Source organism: Trachinotus anak, unplaced genomic scaffold (genome assembly GCF_046630095.1).
Source record: "Trachinotus anak isolate AG129_WGS33_773 ecotype Australia unplaced genomic scaffold, CSIRO_AGI_Tana_v1 ptg000004l, whole genome shotgun sequence".
Taxonomy (NCBI): Eukaryota; Metazoa; Chordata; class Actinopteri; order Carangiformes; family Carangidae; genus Trachinotus; species Trachinotus anak.
In genome coordinates, this window is record NW_027273855.1 from 23,557,418 (window position 1) to 23,574,181 (window position 16,764).

Below are 16,764 nucleotides of genomic sequence, written 5' to 3' on the forward strand. Positions count from 1 at the left end.
GAAAAAGAACACATTATTTTGTGTGTGGTTCCTCACAAGCTTCTCTTTGAAGAGATGAAACAACCACATGAAAACGATATAAAACAGCGTCAAAACAAAGCAAATGAACAACAAGAAAGTACCAGTAGTTACCAGGTCTACAGGGTGTATTATATTATGGCTTAACAACAAAATTAAGCTCTCTGGTGTGTGTGAGGTGTAAATGATATTGTGTGTTTCCCTCCTAGCAGGTTGAACACACACTCAGTGGCGCACTAGAAACCAAGTGACACACATTTACCAGATAATAGTTTCAGCCAAACAATAGAAAAGAAAAAAGAAATAGGGGAAAAAACTATTGTAAAATTATACCGACAGATACCAGATCAGATAGCGGCAACTTTTAAATTTGTGGAACAAGAGGTAGTGTTGAATGATGGCTGTAATGAATACACAATAACTGTCTTGAACAATATTGACCATCACTGTCACTAGCTGTGGTAAACACAAGTCAAAAGTCTTCACACAGTCTACTATAAACTTGGAATGATGGGAATATGTATATGAACAGGGCATATGACCCTGGAAGACTCTGACACCTGTCAGTCTGAATGCAGCGTCCCCTTCCCTTTTTCATCTCAATTTCATCACGGTCTTACAAATGCTCTCACTACTGCAGACTGATTAAGTCTGGGAGTCCTCCCAGCCCCCTGGTAAGTTGACCCTTGTGTGTCTCAAAGTATCTTCTGTGAATACAAATATGTGGTTCTTCATTTTTTTTATCCTAACTATAGTTACACCCTTCTGGATCACAGTTCCTGTTCCCATTGATCGCTACTGTATTTACATACAGTTGACCGGTCTGTTGCCACAGATCTGTGTGTCAGTAGGCTCACCATACTTTGGAATACTAATAAACTCAGACCACTACAACAAACTTTGAACTAAGGACTTACTAAACTAGCTGATTTTTGCTTTGAGAGTGTGGACACTGATTACTTAACATAAATTTTCCTGACACTGTAATATATAATTTCAGTAATAACATCATTTCAAATAATGACAAGAATAACCCCATTTCATGGACAAATTGGACTGATGTTGTTTATATTGGGTTTATTGAACCTCATACAGATATATGAACTGGTATTAATGTTGAAGAAAAATATGTTATATTAATATATTATACATTAGAAAAACACAAAAGACTATCACGAATGTAATGATAGTAACATGACTGACCAGCTGATCCTGCACTGTGCTTCCAGCTCTGACAGTCCTTTCCACCATACGTGATATTGTAAAACTGGAGAGGCAGATGCTATTCAAAACATGGCAACACTTTCTATTTCTGGCATAAACAGGAAGTTCAAAGACAAAACTATGGAATCTGAGTACTTCCTGTATAAGGTCAATATCACAGGCAGTCGCTACAGATGGATGGTCATCCAAAAAAATGTGAGCCATTTGAATCATGACAATATGGCAAATGCTGCCTTACTACTATTTCATTAATGCAGTATCTTACTCATGTATTAATCCAAAGTGAGAATTACCACTTAAGAATGATACTTTCATTAAAAAAAAAAAAAAATAATTAATTTCTTCTGCAACATGGAGGGACTAGTATATCACAATGCACCGAAAGAAGCACAATGTTAGAGGCAATCTGAAAACAGAAGAACAAAAATCAGAAACAAATTGCTGGCATTTACTGTGTTTGACCTTGCAACACCTCCATTTATTCCCTGAGGCTCTCTGTCAAGTATTTTTGAGTGTGGATAAATGCAGTCTTTACATGAAATACATAAAACAAAACTTCATCTGATGTTGTAGGCAGTTTTTATAATTTACTTTTAAGTTCTTAATTCTCTATCAATGCAAAGCTACAGTCTGTCTTTTGTCTCAGTGGCTTAAAAACTTAAAAAGAACCCTCTTCAATCTTCTCAAAAAAGAGATTGAAAACCTGGGGCTTTCTTTTTACATTTCCACTATATTTCCTCATTTTTTTTATCTTGAAATGAGACTCATGGAGCTGATTGCTGTGCCGTGACAGATATTAATGCCCAGGGAAGGAGAAAGGTAGTTGGCAGTGGGTTGAAGCAAAGGAGGGGGGCTGGGATTTAGCCAAGCTTCAAGGATTTGGTGGTGCCCTGGACCCCTGGCACTGTCTTGAGCTCCTGTCATCTTTTGTGGGAGGCAGGAGTGACACTTAATGAAGCCTCACTGTGGGTGTGTGTGTGTGTTTGTGTGTGTGGTGGAAAAAGGAAGTCATGCTTTTATCACTCTGAGATACCACTTGGGCTGCCGTAATGAGCATGGGCACCATGCTGTAGCAGCTATTTAGGCTCCTCGCAGGGTCACTGTGGCTCAGTGCGCTGTGATAAGCCACTGGCACGGGTTTGCATTAGCAGAGTGGACAGGGGACATATGCTGAGCTACTGAAGCCAGACTGCAACATCTCGCATGGGATACGCATGGCACAGGTTTTCATGTTCTTCCGTTCTGACTTGCTTAAGTAGACTCAGTGAAGAACTGGGTAACATGATGTGTACTGTAATGCTTTAAATGTTTTATATTTTACACTTTTCTGGTGTTTTATTTGAAGTGTTGATATCCATAAGAAGATATATTTATGGTTTTAAGTACCAAAAACCCTCTCAATGTAGTTTTTCATCTCCTCTCTCAGGCTTCTCTCTGGAGCTCTAGCCAATTAGGCTCAGAGCCTCTCTTCTGATTGGCTGACTGTTTTTTATAGCAGATTTCAGATAAACAACCAAATCATTTGAGGTTGGATGGTGGGTCCAGGTGGGCTGGGCTTGGGACATGGCTGAGAGCAGTGACTGCACTGTTGTGACATCACAAAGTTATGAAAGTCCTGATGACTCGTTTTAAGGCGCAGTTTCTGAATACAGATTGTGTGCATTTCTCTGTGGACTGAGCTCTTTGATACTTTCACAGTATTAATATAGATCAAAAAATCTATATTATATTCAAAAAAGACATGGAAATCTCACTTCATACAATATGAGACCTTTAACAACTGTGATCATCATTGGGATGATGGGAGGAAATTGAGCACAATAACTGATATGTTACTGGTTTTACCTCTATATACTCTGTACCATAACTAAACAGCTATGAAGCACTGAGGCCTCATGTAATGTTTTATACTTTCAGACATTTCAGTGACAGCAGATGGGTAGCTTCATTAAGAAAGATAAGAAACAACAATCCCGATGATTGTGTTATTATCTCCAATGAATCAGTACAGCTTTATTAACATCAAACACAGCATCAAAATATGGCTTAAAATGGCTTTCCCTTCATGCAAAATGTCAGAAACAAGAGCTTCCCAAATGCTGACTGAGAGTTAGATAATAAACAATGTCTTGAGCAAAAAAAAAAACACAAAACAAAAAAAAAAAACAACTCAGCTGTGAAGCCCAGAGAATTGCAGCTGCTCTTTCATTTATGCCTGTCCGCCTTGATGTTCATTTTAAAATCACTGAGGTATACAAACAAAATTGTTTTGTCCTGGTTATTTATTTGTCTACTTTAAAAGAAACAGTGGAAGAGACTCATAAAGAAAAAAAATACACATTTAATTGTTTGATAACTAAGGTCTGACTATAATCAGAAGCTGAAAAATAAATGTCTCTCTTAATTCAATACTCCATATATTCAGTCTCAAAGCTTATTTGCGTTAAATTAAACATGAAAACCAGGAAAGTGTGTAATTCCCCTCAATTCCAATATAGTTTCTTTTGTACAAGCCCTGGAGTCCTAAAGCATTCTACTCAAGGTAGATAATGTTATCCCTCCACACCAAAGTCTGCTCAGGTTTTCCTAGGGCATCACAGTTACTATTAAGCATAAGAAAGGGTGCTTTTGCTAATTATATGAAGTGAATAGCAAAGTGTACATTAATCAGAAATACATATTATCTGATGAACTGAGGAGCAAAGGAGGGAACTGAGGGGAAAATAAGTTAAAGCGGGATAAAAAAGGCATAAGAAATGCAGGCAGGTAGAAAGTAGGATGGTACAAGTAGTTCTACAGATGAGAACAGACCAGGCTCCATCTGGAGGGGTCAGAGGACAGCAAGCAGAGCCCAGACAGTGAGAGAGAGAAAACTGAGGTGCCCAAGGCTGTGGAGGCTACTCACATGGAATGGTACGCAGGTACAGGTTGTCCCTGATCACCTGCTGGAGCTTGTGGTCCAGGGAGCCTTTCTGAAACTGCAGACTGAGGTAGTGACGCAAATCAGTATTCAACACCTTACCTAGAGGAGAGGAGAGAGAAATCTGGGTCAGTCCAACAATTAAATCACGTAGGAGGGCATCTGCATGCTCTTACTTACAAAACACCCACTCTGATGATTCGATTCTGAGACAATTAAAAAGACATTTTGAAATTTAAATTCGCCACAACCTACGCTGCACTGGACTGACCGACAACAATGCACTGGTACAAGCTTCAAATCAAAAGATTGCTTGTCTGTACAGCAGTTACTTGTACCTGAAAAAAGCTAGGTGCTTAGTGGCAAAGACGGGATATTGAAGCTGCCAGATGTACTGAAACATTAATTGGGCTCTATCATTAAAATCCAGATGTACGCATGACAAAGAGGAACACAAAATTAGGACAGTTGCGTCTCAGGAATAACAGCAGAGGAAGTGTAGGGGCTGCACAGTCATCTTAAAGAGGATGGAAATTTACCATTCTCCTTGGAGCAACAGAATGACTGACAGAGGAAAGAGATAAAGACAGAGGGAAGACACAGAGAATTCCCTTGTGTTTGCTATAGTAGCACTCTTCCTCTGTGTGGACTCCAGCTGCGAGTGTCTTGGGAAGGAACACACAGGGTGAGCTTTGAAAATGACGTCAGTTACACTGCGGGCATCAATAACCAGTGCTTTCTCCTCAGAGCAGCTTGGCAGGAGGTACACAATTAACCTTATAGAGACAGAGGCTGTGAGATCAGTGAGGTCTGCTAGCTACATAAAACATCACATTAGAGTGTTCTCACAGCTCAGCTCAATCTCAGCTGTACAAGGCCAAAGTGTGGATGTGGTATTGTTTGCAGTCAATGTCTGCCACAGTCTCTGACGCAGGGTGTTAAAATCCCATCCCTGCTTCTCCAGATTAGAAAATGTTGACAAATCAAAAAATCAAGCAGAAGCCAGGCGGTGAGCAATGTCAAACTCCAGTTGAGATCTCTGTTAAACTGCTGCGAGAAACATCAGTCAGTAAGATAATACACCTCTCCCAGCAGGACACCTACAGAGACTGTAAATATATGATTTTTTTCCCCATTGTGAGACTAATTCTGCAAGCTGTTGGCTAATCTGCTGATGAATATTTGATCATACTACACAGCTTAGAGCCAGTGTGCCAGACACTTCTAATTTTTGATCAACTGCACACTAAAAAGTCCCTGTAGACTTGCTTTGATTTCAATATGAAATATCTTTTCAACTCCATCTGAATCTATTCACCAAATATAAACACTCTCTCTCTCATACACACACGCACACAAAAGACTCCCCTCTTTCATACGAGTAGCAGGGTTCAAACTAGTAGAAATTGGCAGACAGAAACTGAATAAGAAATAATCATACTGCATAGTAACAAAGAGAAATATTCCCACAGTGAAAGTAATGAAAAATTTAAAAGTGCGGAGCATCCTACGCATCCCACACTCTACAAGACTTCTACTCTGAAACTTGAACGGTATCTTTTTTTTTTTTTATGACACCCATTTTCAGCAGGAAGTATCGAAGGATAAACTTGGCTGCTGGGGAATGAAAAGCTTTTGCCTACCGAATTCAAAAATGTTGTAAATGAAATGAAGTTCACTTATTCAGTCCCTCAGGGGATAAAACGACTACCGCTGGGACTGTAGATCAGCAGCATTATGTCGTCTGGTTAACGGGGTTGATTCTCACCCTTTCACATCTATCAAAAAGTGGTGTTGAAAATGTTTTTGATTAAAGCGATTGGAGTTTCTTGCTTACTGGGTGTTCAGCTGTACTCAATACTTTGTGCTTTTGCTCTGCAGGCTAATAATTCAAGTGATTTCGGAATTTCAAGCTGCTTTGCATGTGTCTGCTGCTTTACTGAAGTTGAAACAATCGAGTATCTGCAGCATGGCAGAAGTACAAGTGAGGGCTGGGGCCAAGAGAAGCATGGCTCTGTATTATGTAACTTTTTACTGACACAATGAATGTGAGGAATTTATGTCAAGGATACAAAAGCTGGTTCTGGCTACGCATCATAACTTGAAAGCCACAAGCCTGCGGTCCACGTTCCCAGAAGCTGTGAGACATGAAAACCCCAAAACACACACACAAACAATATACATCCCGTTTCCTCCCACCATGTCACCATGATTGTTCCCATGTTGAAAGGGACGGGAGTGCTTTCTTTATGCTTGGGAATGCCACCCTGGATCCATTTTTCACACACAAGATCAGCTGGTTTCAGTACGGACAGTGAAGGGGACTAATTGTTACCACACGATTCCCAGGATTCCTGCAGGGAAGGGTAGATACTCCACTGGGTCAACAAAATCAATCTCTCCCTCTCCCCGTCATACACACACACAAACACATGCAAATCACCTCCCCTGCCCATAGCAAACTCCCACTCAAGTGCTTCCAACAGGGTAGTCTTTGTGGTCCGCCTGTCAGGTTGCGTTAGCGTGCTACATCATATCTCCAGAGACGGAGAGAAAAGAGAGAAAGGGAGGGAGCTGCAACTCTCAGCTTCCCGCTAGGTTACAAGGCAGCACATCACTGGCCTGCCAGGCTGGTAGTACAAGGCATGTGGGACACAATGGAAGCCTTTGTGCCTTGCTATTAGACACTCTCATACAGGGGGGTGTTGCCCAAAAAATAAATAAATAAATAAATAAAAGGCGGGGTGTGGAGGGGGCAGTAGTTCAAGGATGGAGAACCATTAAAAACAGAAGGAGCGAGGGAGCTAGGGAGTGGGGTGGTTGTTTGCAGAATGGAGTAATGATGATGCATGGGAACGCACATGGAAACTCACTCCTCCTGCCCTTTCATCATTACTCTATCGCTCCATCTCTGACTGTGTCTCTGACTCTTTGCCTCCCTCGCTGTGGAGTTTCATCAGCCCTGGCAGATCCCCACAGGGCTGCTCACACCTATGTTGTTTGAGATGACTGTCTGAATAGCTATCTACATTCCCTGTATCTCCCCTTTTCCTTTCTTCCATCCCTAGCCACTTAACCTTTTGTTTTCTCTCATATCACAAGCCTCTGCTTTCAAGTGAAGTGTGAAGCTAGCTGTCACTGACTCCACTGCAGCCCTTATCTGCCTGTCTTCTGCCTCTTAGATCAGTGTAGATAAAGGCAAATAAAAACCAAACCCTCGCTCTCTCCAAATCTGCTATTAGTTTTCAGTCTCACACATATGGAGGAGAGGCCTTACTTAGATCAATAATAAAAGATCTTCAGAATAAAAAAAACATACTGTATGGATGTAACTAAACTCCCACTTTCTTTCCATCTCACGCTCCAACACACACACACACACACACACACACACACACACACATACACGGAAATGAAAACAAAGCACATGCTGCTGCCCATCATCCTTCCCTCATTCCCCCTGGACACTCATATTTTGGTATCTGCCATGGGAAACTGCTACTCTTAGCTCACCTTACCATCTGTCATTTTCAGTAACTGATGTCAGAACTACTGAAGTGCTTTGCAAAAAGACAAGTTGTTTATGAGCCAAAAGCCCGAAACAAGAGCAGCAGTCCTTCTACCATTAGAAAACAGGTCCAGCAGCACCATCTTTGACTCCACTTTTCTGCTGCAAGGTATACAGTGACACAGTCCACAGCACAACAAAGCCTTTAAAAACAGTTAGTTGGCTTATATATGAGCTTTGGATTTTTTGGTCAAATAGTCTATGGCCTTGTTAGCAGCTCTGTGAGGTTGTACTTGAGCTAAATGCTAACCCGCTCGCAATGACAGCACTAACATGCTGATGTTTAGCAGGTACAATGTTTATCAGCATGTTAGCTTAACATTTGATAATTAGCACTAAAAACGAAGCACAGCTAAGGCTGATGGGAATGCCATTATTTTTTAGGAATTTGGTCATAAATAGTAGTAAAAAGCACTGGACAAACTCAAGGTATCACCAAAGTTATTACAATTAATCCTGAGGGGGGCGTCAATGTGTGTACCGAATTTCATGGAAATCCATCCAATAATTTATGAGGCATTTTTCTCAGATAAATAAGAACCTCATGGTGGAACTAGAGAAAATTCAGGGAATCGCCCCAGCTAGTTCATCTTCTGGGAAAAGTTTCATGGCAACACATCCAATACTAGTGGAATTTTAGGTTGCGACAAAACTGGTAGACTGACTGACCGACCGACTTGCTGGTTGACCGACTGACTCATCAACATAACCATCAATGGATCCATGCCCATAATCATACTCACAAACTAGAATTTTAATGAAATTACCAAAAATGCAACAACATTGAATGGCAGATAAGCTTGAACACTAAATACTGAGCACTCTGTTGAAACTAGTTGAATCAGTCCTGCATGAATTTGGCACAAGAACCATTTCACCAAAAGCAAAGAGACATGTCTTTCCCTAAATCCCCGCAGCTCAGCTCATTTCTTGGCACACCAGCATGTCCTCACATTACCAGGGCCAAAACAATTGACTAGCAGCACAGATATTTACAGAGGCAGCCAGTAAACAGGCAGTTAAATAACAATGGACTTGCATAAGTACAATGCTTTTCCTAAATGAGAGTGGAAGCAATGCAGAGATGTTACCAGCAGGGGTGTCAGTGGGCGTCTAATGAGGCAATTCTCTGACAGTAGCGCAGCTCTAGAATCAGCGAGGAAGCCCCTACCATCTGCTAATTACCACCTTGTTGGGTTCATTTGGCAACTTGGGGCAACATAATGTCCTGCCTCATTCTGTGTGACAGGCATGGAAAGAGAGAATCAACAGCTTAGTGGCATCTAAGGGACACCCACTTTCTTTACTTTCTCTGTTAAACGGAAGAGAGACAAATAAGATCAACAATTCTGGCATGACTTGCCTTCTCTCCAAAGAGCAGCGGGTACATGTTGGGTTCCACCAGCAGTGGTCTCACACCTCAAACCCATGCTCATGCTCACTAAAAGTAAAAGCAGTGAAAGCACAACCTTCCTTTAAACACTCTCCCTCAAAATGGGAGAGGTGTAGAGTGTTTTTCTGTCTGAGACGAGCTCTGTTGCTCTTACAACCACTCTGTTGCTCTTGTGAATTACAGCTGAAAACTGTAATTTGCTGGCAAAAAATGGTGTACAGTGTGAAGTCAATTAGTGGTTACTGAGTCCAAGAGATTAACTGTGGATGAGGGGAGGCTTTGGGATAAAGAATGTTACATGAAGGAAATCAATGTCCCTGTCACCCATTTCCCCCCTTCAGGTTAGATATATCTCTCTTGAAATCCAATTAGTGGGACCCTATCTCAACATAAGGTCAGTCCGCACTAGCTGTGTGTTTTGGGTATGAAATGGCTAATGATCAGGCCGAAAGACTCTTTATACAAGACCCTCTTTTCCAACCTTATCTTTGCTATATTGATTTGCAGAAAAATCTTTGTCTTTTACAACTTCAGATCAAAACTTTTCAGCGTTTGCAGAATTCAAAGGCCATGAGCATCACATTGCTATCAGTAACATAGAAAGGGATGAGGTGCTAGAGGAGAAGTGACTCTTCATGATACTATTTTGAGCTTTCAGTGCCACAAAAACAATGGTATCATCCCCACACCCTTGGCAGAATAGCACATCTTTTAGCGGGTAATTGAAAGGAATGGTTTTGCTACACATTGTGTGCAGGCTTAATGTTGCGGGCTTATTATAGTCAATGTGATAATCATCGGCGCATTTGGCAATAGACACAGATGGTGTCCCAGAGCATACAGCATTCAGAGATACATTCTTGGCTCCGGATGGCTTGCCTGCTATTGTTGGCTGACTGTACTAAATATCCATTAGTTACATGTTTGAGATAAACCTGGCTTAGTGCATTCTTGGCTCATTTAATAGGACACACCTATTCTGTTGATACATGGAGTATGTGTGTACACAGTCTCACAACTTCAGAGCAACCAGCCAATGTGTAGGTGGGTATAATAAATTACTGCGCCAAGAGGTGAGCTCACATTAATTCAAGGTACCTCCCCAGTGTTACAGCATGTTACAAGAATATCATTTTTTCCAGACATTGAGAAATGACCTTGAAATTGTCCTTTCTAATCCTATCGTGGCTTAGAGGGAGACAATTAATAAAAAGATGAAATGAATTGGGGGGTCAAGCCTCCTTTGTCTTGTCTCTCCCTTTTGGATTCTTAGATGGGGCATGAAGGTGAAACAACAGTCACAGCCACCCTGCAGTCATCCTGAGCGAGCAGGGCCCTCTCCCCCCTCCTGTTTGCATCCCGTGATGTGGAGCAGACAGACAGATCATGACATTAACTTCTACTTTGCCCAGTATCCATGTCCAGCTGCTTCCCCGAGCATTGCTATCTGCCCTACCGCAGTCCGTTGGGTCTGGTGTTGCTCAGTGGACACTCCCACCACCACTACAGCAGTTAGGGGGCCAAAGGAGAAAGACTACTGATCCTGACTTTTCATCTAGTAGTGCCACCAGCAGGTGAAGGTTTTCACTTTTCCAGTGAAATATGTTGACGTCTATGTGATGGATTGGCACAAAAATTTGTACAGACATTCATGGTTCCTTGTGGATGTACCCTAACAACCTTTGTGAACCTTTGTCTTTACTTTGAGGTTTTGAGTGACATATCTCCACAACTACTTAATGGATAGCTGGTATCCATGGTGCCGAGTGGATGAATTCCACTAGAGCATGGAGGGGTATATTATGTATAAAGCTACGGATTTTGTGACACTAATGATTCACTTTCACCTCACTCATGGACTGACCACCTCCATAGTATGTTCTTTTTGCCACACTGGACAGTGAACAGTTCAATACAGAACTGTGCAGTGAGAATAGTCCCACAGCACAGGGGCTGCCATTCAGAGAGGCACTACAATAGAAGACACTAACAAAAAGAAAAAGCAGGTCATTAAAACAAGACAGCCTTTAACAAGCCATGGAAACCTCTGTTGTCCACTACTGCTGAGGGCATTGCTAAGGCATGCAGTTCCGGAATTACAACCAGGCAATACAAAGATAAGAAAAGCAGAGAGAGAGGGAGAAAGCATGGGAGAGAGGATGAAAAGAGCGAGATTTTTTAACTAGGTATCTTTAGGCTTTTGCACCTTTCTTTTTAGCTACTGGTTTCTCTTTCATCTCTAGGGACCAATATCCCAGCAGCTCTAATCCACTCTAAAAAGAAGAGCTCTAAACCTCTAACAGCAAGGTTAGCTCCCTTGGGAAGCATACAGATCAGCTAAAATAACTGGATAAAATGCTAACACAATGCAGCAGAGTTTAGGATGGGAGGAGTATGGTTATCTGTGTGTGTGTGTGTGTGTGTGTGTGTGTGTGTGTGTGTGTGTGTGTGTGTGTGTGTGTGTGAACTTCAGCCTCTAAGCACCATTTCCTCCTCGCCCCACTGTTCATCTGGCTGATCTGTGGTGTGGAGACTGTCTGGATGGCAGGCAGAGAAGAAGAAGCTCCTTTCTGCACTGTGCATCATCAAAAACATGCTGCTGTTTGCCATCATTGAATGAGAAAGAAGGATCAAAGAATGAAGCAAACCTTCTCGCCTAATTTCCATGATAGAGTGATCTTTACATCCCATTGTATGGAGAATGAGACAAGAGGTTTCATTGTCACCAACAGATCAGAGAGAATGGAAGAAGCGACACGGGGAGAGATAAATCAGTATTGAAGGATCGGTGAGAAAGAAACCATATGGAGAGAGAGGGGAGGAGTACTACATGAAAGACATTACACTACACAACATCTTTAATTATATGATAGCATTAACAGCAGACATTTACTGTATTGTAGGAGCAGCAAGAGGGCACAATGATAGGACACTGACAGTTTTCCTCAAGTTGTGTGGAGACCCAATAAGCAGTGGTGCCACAGTTTGACTTCTCACTAACGGAGTGCTGCAGAACAGCAGCAGCTTCTGCCACCCCATGGATTACGGTTCTGCAGAGCAAGTAAAGTAATGTGCCCTTAGCCTCAATAACTTGGGCTGTCACTGACAATATGCCGCCCGATGCATCAAAGAGAACCCCAGGGGACACCAAAGCCTCTCTATTCTTTTTTCCCCTCTCTCTCTCTCTGTCTCTCTCACACATACACATAAATATGCGTGTTCAAACATTTCTAACATTTGACCCCAAAAAAAAGGATGGTGTAGTTCTGCAAACAATCCCGATGACACTATTTTAATGTGATGGTGATAATATGGTATAACTGAGTACAAGCTGGTATGAAACATGACACGAGCAATTTACATGGGTCAGAAAGTGACTCAGGTATTTGCTCTGTTCTCCAACTCTAGACATGTGCCATTGTGTGACTGTATGGCCCTGCATATGTGTGTGCGTAAAACTCCCTTCAAAGGTTCTGGGTAGTCAACAGAGATGCCTGCTAATAGTATACTGAAGCGAGCAGAGGGCATTGTGTTGGGAAGCACAGCATAAAGAACTGCAGTTGCGGATGATTTGATGTGTGCATCTCTTGTTGCTGGGCTGACCCAGATGCTGGCTCCATCCTTGACTCACACACATCTTCAAATGGCACTGTGCTGATGCAGGCACACACCAGGCACAACACTATATTTGCATACATTAGTGTTGAAACAATTACTTGAATAATCGATTAGTTGATTAATTACTGCAGCCATTTGTGAGATGAAAACACCAACCACTGGGTGGTCTTTTATAACACAAACATTTGCTTTATATAATTCTGACTTGGATTATTGGTTAGAATGTCAGTATTTTATATGTCAAGATGCCATCGGCATGAGATGCTTGGAAGATGTTGGATTTAAAACCAACAAAATACCAATATCAGCTGTCATCAGTATTCTACCTCAAATTCACGTTGACTTTAGATGTCATCGTGATGTTGAATTTTGGCCGTCCAATGCCACAACTTACATTCAACCAAATATCAACATCTAACAATGTTGGTGGCCAGCTGCATGCCTACAGAGAAAGTTTATTCTTGACCTTGGGAACAGCAGTTGGCCAAACAAGGTCTATTAAGAAGGTTTTCCAGTGCTTTTGATCATATCACACAATTAGATATGAAGGTAACCCAGTTGTCACTGAAATTGTAGATGTGCAAATTTCCCTGTTTTGAATTCATGCTGGGAAACATCGAGTGAGATGAGATAACATGAGACTAAGATGAGATCATTTTGTTAACTGCTGTTTCCAAGGTAAAGAATGAAATTTAAGTCTCGTCCTTCGAGCCAAACTATTTCTTGACAACTTGGCAAACTGCATCTCATGAGGAAGATTGTGCAATACAACCGAAGCCGCTGAACTGTGAAGTGGACCTTTTGTTGAGTTTTGTCAGGAAAAAAACTGACATTTTAACAAAAACAGATAAAAACACTGACTTAAATGTAATCAGACCAAAACTCAATAAAGTGCAACTTTTATAACCCCTGAAAACACTCAATATTTCACTACCAAGGTCCTTGGCTGGTCCTTCAATCCATTGTCTCAACATTTGCCATCACCACTGGGTGCAGCTAAAAAAAGCAATTCCATGTCCAGGGAATGGTGTATTCACCATTTCTCACACACACAGACACTCACAGTCATAACCTGATCCCTGTCGTCCATCTCCAGAAGGTCAGGCAGGCATGGCGGGCATGAAGAGAAACCACTCTCCTACATTACACCCATCCATCATGTTCTGGAGCCTTTGGCTGCCTAACAGGACACTCGCCTATCAGTGAAATGAGTCAGCAGACTGGACCTCAGTCATTTCAGCCCTATGTCCACATAACATCCCTCTCACTGAGAGATGTGTGTTTGTGTGGAGAATGGTTGGGGTTTTGGTGCAAGGGTTTTCTGAGCACAAACACACAAAGAAAGGTGTATGACTGTAGCTTGGTGAAGCCTATGGACATTGTTTGGCCACTGGATACTGACATTTAGTCCATGATTTATCTCTATCTCTTTGAAGGCGCACACAAGGCGCTTCTCAATAAGCTGGGCAGATGCCCAGGGAGGAGAGGGCAGCCACATCAGTCACTCACAGCAGATGAAAAGGCTTCACCGGCCAGACGCCAGAGAGCAAGATACGAAGAGAATCAGAGGCAAAGCCTCTCTACAACCACTGAATGTCAAATGAATATTTACCTCAAGCTGTTATCGAGGCTCTCTCTGATGACAGAAATTTGTATTCTTTCTGTTGGTACATAGCAGACGTTAGTTATGTTTAATAAATAATTCTTCCAAATGACCAACAGACTGACGGATGGGAGCAGTGGGGGTGAAGTGGAGCGAATCAAAATGAGCACTATGTGCTCACTGCTGTTATGAGACGGACAGAAATGGGGTTTGACTGAGTCAGCCAACAGCCTATATAAACACTGCAGCGTGTGGAGGTATCGCAGCATGTGTGTATCTGTGTAAACGCATATGAGGGTAAGTGTCAGACAGAGGAAAGACATATGCATAAATGCAACTCTGCAAATGTGTATTCGAACTGCTCCCAACACGGTGCATTGCAGTGGCACAGAAAGAGGCTGGGACTATATGCTCGAAGTAAAACATACACATCTGTTAGATCCACAGCCAAATGTCGTGATGAGCGAGCAAAGCCCCGAGCCACATCTTATTCTTATTAGCATCTTTAAAATATAAGGGGCTTTCTGTCAGGAGTGAGCAGTGCACACGGAGAGCACAGCAGTAATGACACCCAGCCCGAGAAGGTGAGTCATGGCGTTGTGCTGCTCAGGGACTGATCCAGTCAGAGCTGATTTAATAGAGGCAAGTCTTCTCCCTGTTGATCCATGGGTCTTTGTTATTAGTATGATGTCAGAGAGATAGCACGCTGGAGCTTTCCGTGGGGTGGGTGGGTGGGTGGGGGGGGTGGGGGGTGGGGGGGGGGGGGTTGAGATTTTGTTAGACTGATTCCTTCCATGTGTGATGGCTCTAGCTGACTCACAGAGATTTGCTCTCATTCATACTGGCATGCAGTCACACACAAACAAACAAAAGGATAGGTCACCCCCTCGAGAGGTTAACCTTAAAAAGCACAGGGTGGTTTCAATCATGTCCAAAGAATGGGGCTCAGGGGCGAGCCAGATCTGTGAGTAAGTCTAATTCAGTGGACCGGTATCAACCAAAACACAACCTCTAAAAACACCCAAACACCACCTCACCTGACAGATTACACATGCTGGCACAAAACCACAGCGATATTATTTCAGTTTCATATTGAAATGTCAATAAATGCTTGAGGACATGATCACCCCTGACCACAAACATATTGACTCACTCCCACTGACTCACTCAATGATAATTATCAGGGTTATTTTGCCACAGATGCTTTGCTGATACACCAAACCGGATATGCGCTGTTATTGTAAAACACCGGGGGATAAGAATGATGGCTGAAAATGCACTGAAAAATACACGTTTAACTATTCACTGCATTTTCAGTGTCACGTTTTCTCAAGGTCAACAGGGTCAGTGTGGGAGGGAGAGCAGAGAGGAAACAGAAAAGCAGTCAGAGAGGAAAAAAAATGTTTGTTTAACTATGTAGTAGGTGTACTCTTGTGTCCATCTTCAACACCCCCTTGCACAGCTTGAGTTCAATGAATTCAGAGGGAAGCGCTCCTCGCCTCTTTTGTGCTCTCCTCACACACTCCTCGAGGTTTCTTTTGACAGCTGAAAGCTTCACCATCTCTAACGTGGAGAAGTGTGTCTTGCTCTGCAACAAAACAGCTCTGCTCCTATTTGTCGAGTGCTGTGAAAGTTGCTGTTGCTGGCGGCACTGACGGAAGAAGAGAAGGGGAAGAGTGCGACAGCAGAGAGTGACAGCTGCTCACACACAAACCAAAGTTATTAAAGTTGATACCACCAGGTGTCCTTGTCATTGGGTTTACTTAAAAGTTTTCTAATTGTCTTCAATCTTTAGCTCTATAGCAGGTACTCAGGGAACTTGTTGTGGTGTTGACTAGGGGGTTCTTCTTAAAGTTCCTCTCCAGACATATTTTAAACTGTGTAAAAATATTCTGATATTTTCAGTACTTTGTTTAAGAAAAAAAAACTGGGGCCTCACTCAGACCCAGACTCAGATGAGGAGTGTGCTGTTTACCAAAATTGGCAACTATCAGATGTATCAGAATGATTAGTGTAGTTAGCATCTTTTATTTGTTAATGTTGTTTGATAGCTTATGTTTTGTCCACTCTGGTCCCTGCAAAGTTGACAGGATTGGTTCTTTAGGTTTATTATGTATGAATCCCTGGCTGTCTGAATCTGTTTTTATCAATGTATCAAGGTGGAAAGTATACATCCATGCTTATTTCAGTCCTTATATGTCTTGTATTATATAGAGTTTAATTTGTATATGCAGTATAGAATTGAAAGTCAATTCAAGTCCATCATGGGGAGAAATTAATAACTATACCACCAGTAACTTATTTCCTTCCCACAAGAGAGACTGTAAATGCTTTGCAGGCATTTCAATTTTCTTCGTGTCCACTCAATAGTGGCACCGTCTCTGTAGCAATGTCGAGTAGCAGTGTGGAGGTGGGCTGTC

At 42.1% G+C, this 16,764-nt stretch overlaps 1 protein-coding gene across 1 annotated transcript in view; it reads right to left on the minus strand.

The window, feature by feature from the left end:
- Positions 1-16,764, minus strand: part of magi3a (membrane associated guanylate kinase, WW and PDZ domain containing 3a) — a 112,731-nt gene that overhangs the window by 41,144 nt on the left and 54,823 nt on the right. Inside the window, exon 2 of the mRNA XM_071477245.1 lies at positions 4,148-4,264. Within this exon, the coding sequence (XP_071333346.1) occupies positions 4,148-4,264 (117 nt within the window). The remainder of the gene's footprint in view (positions 1-4,147; positions 4,265-16,764) is intronic.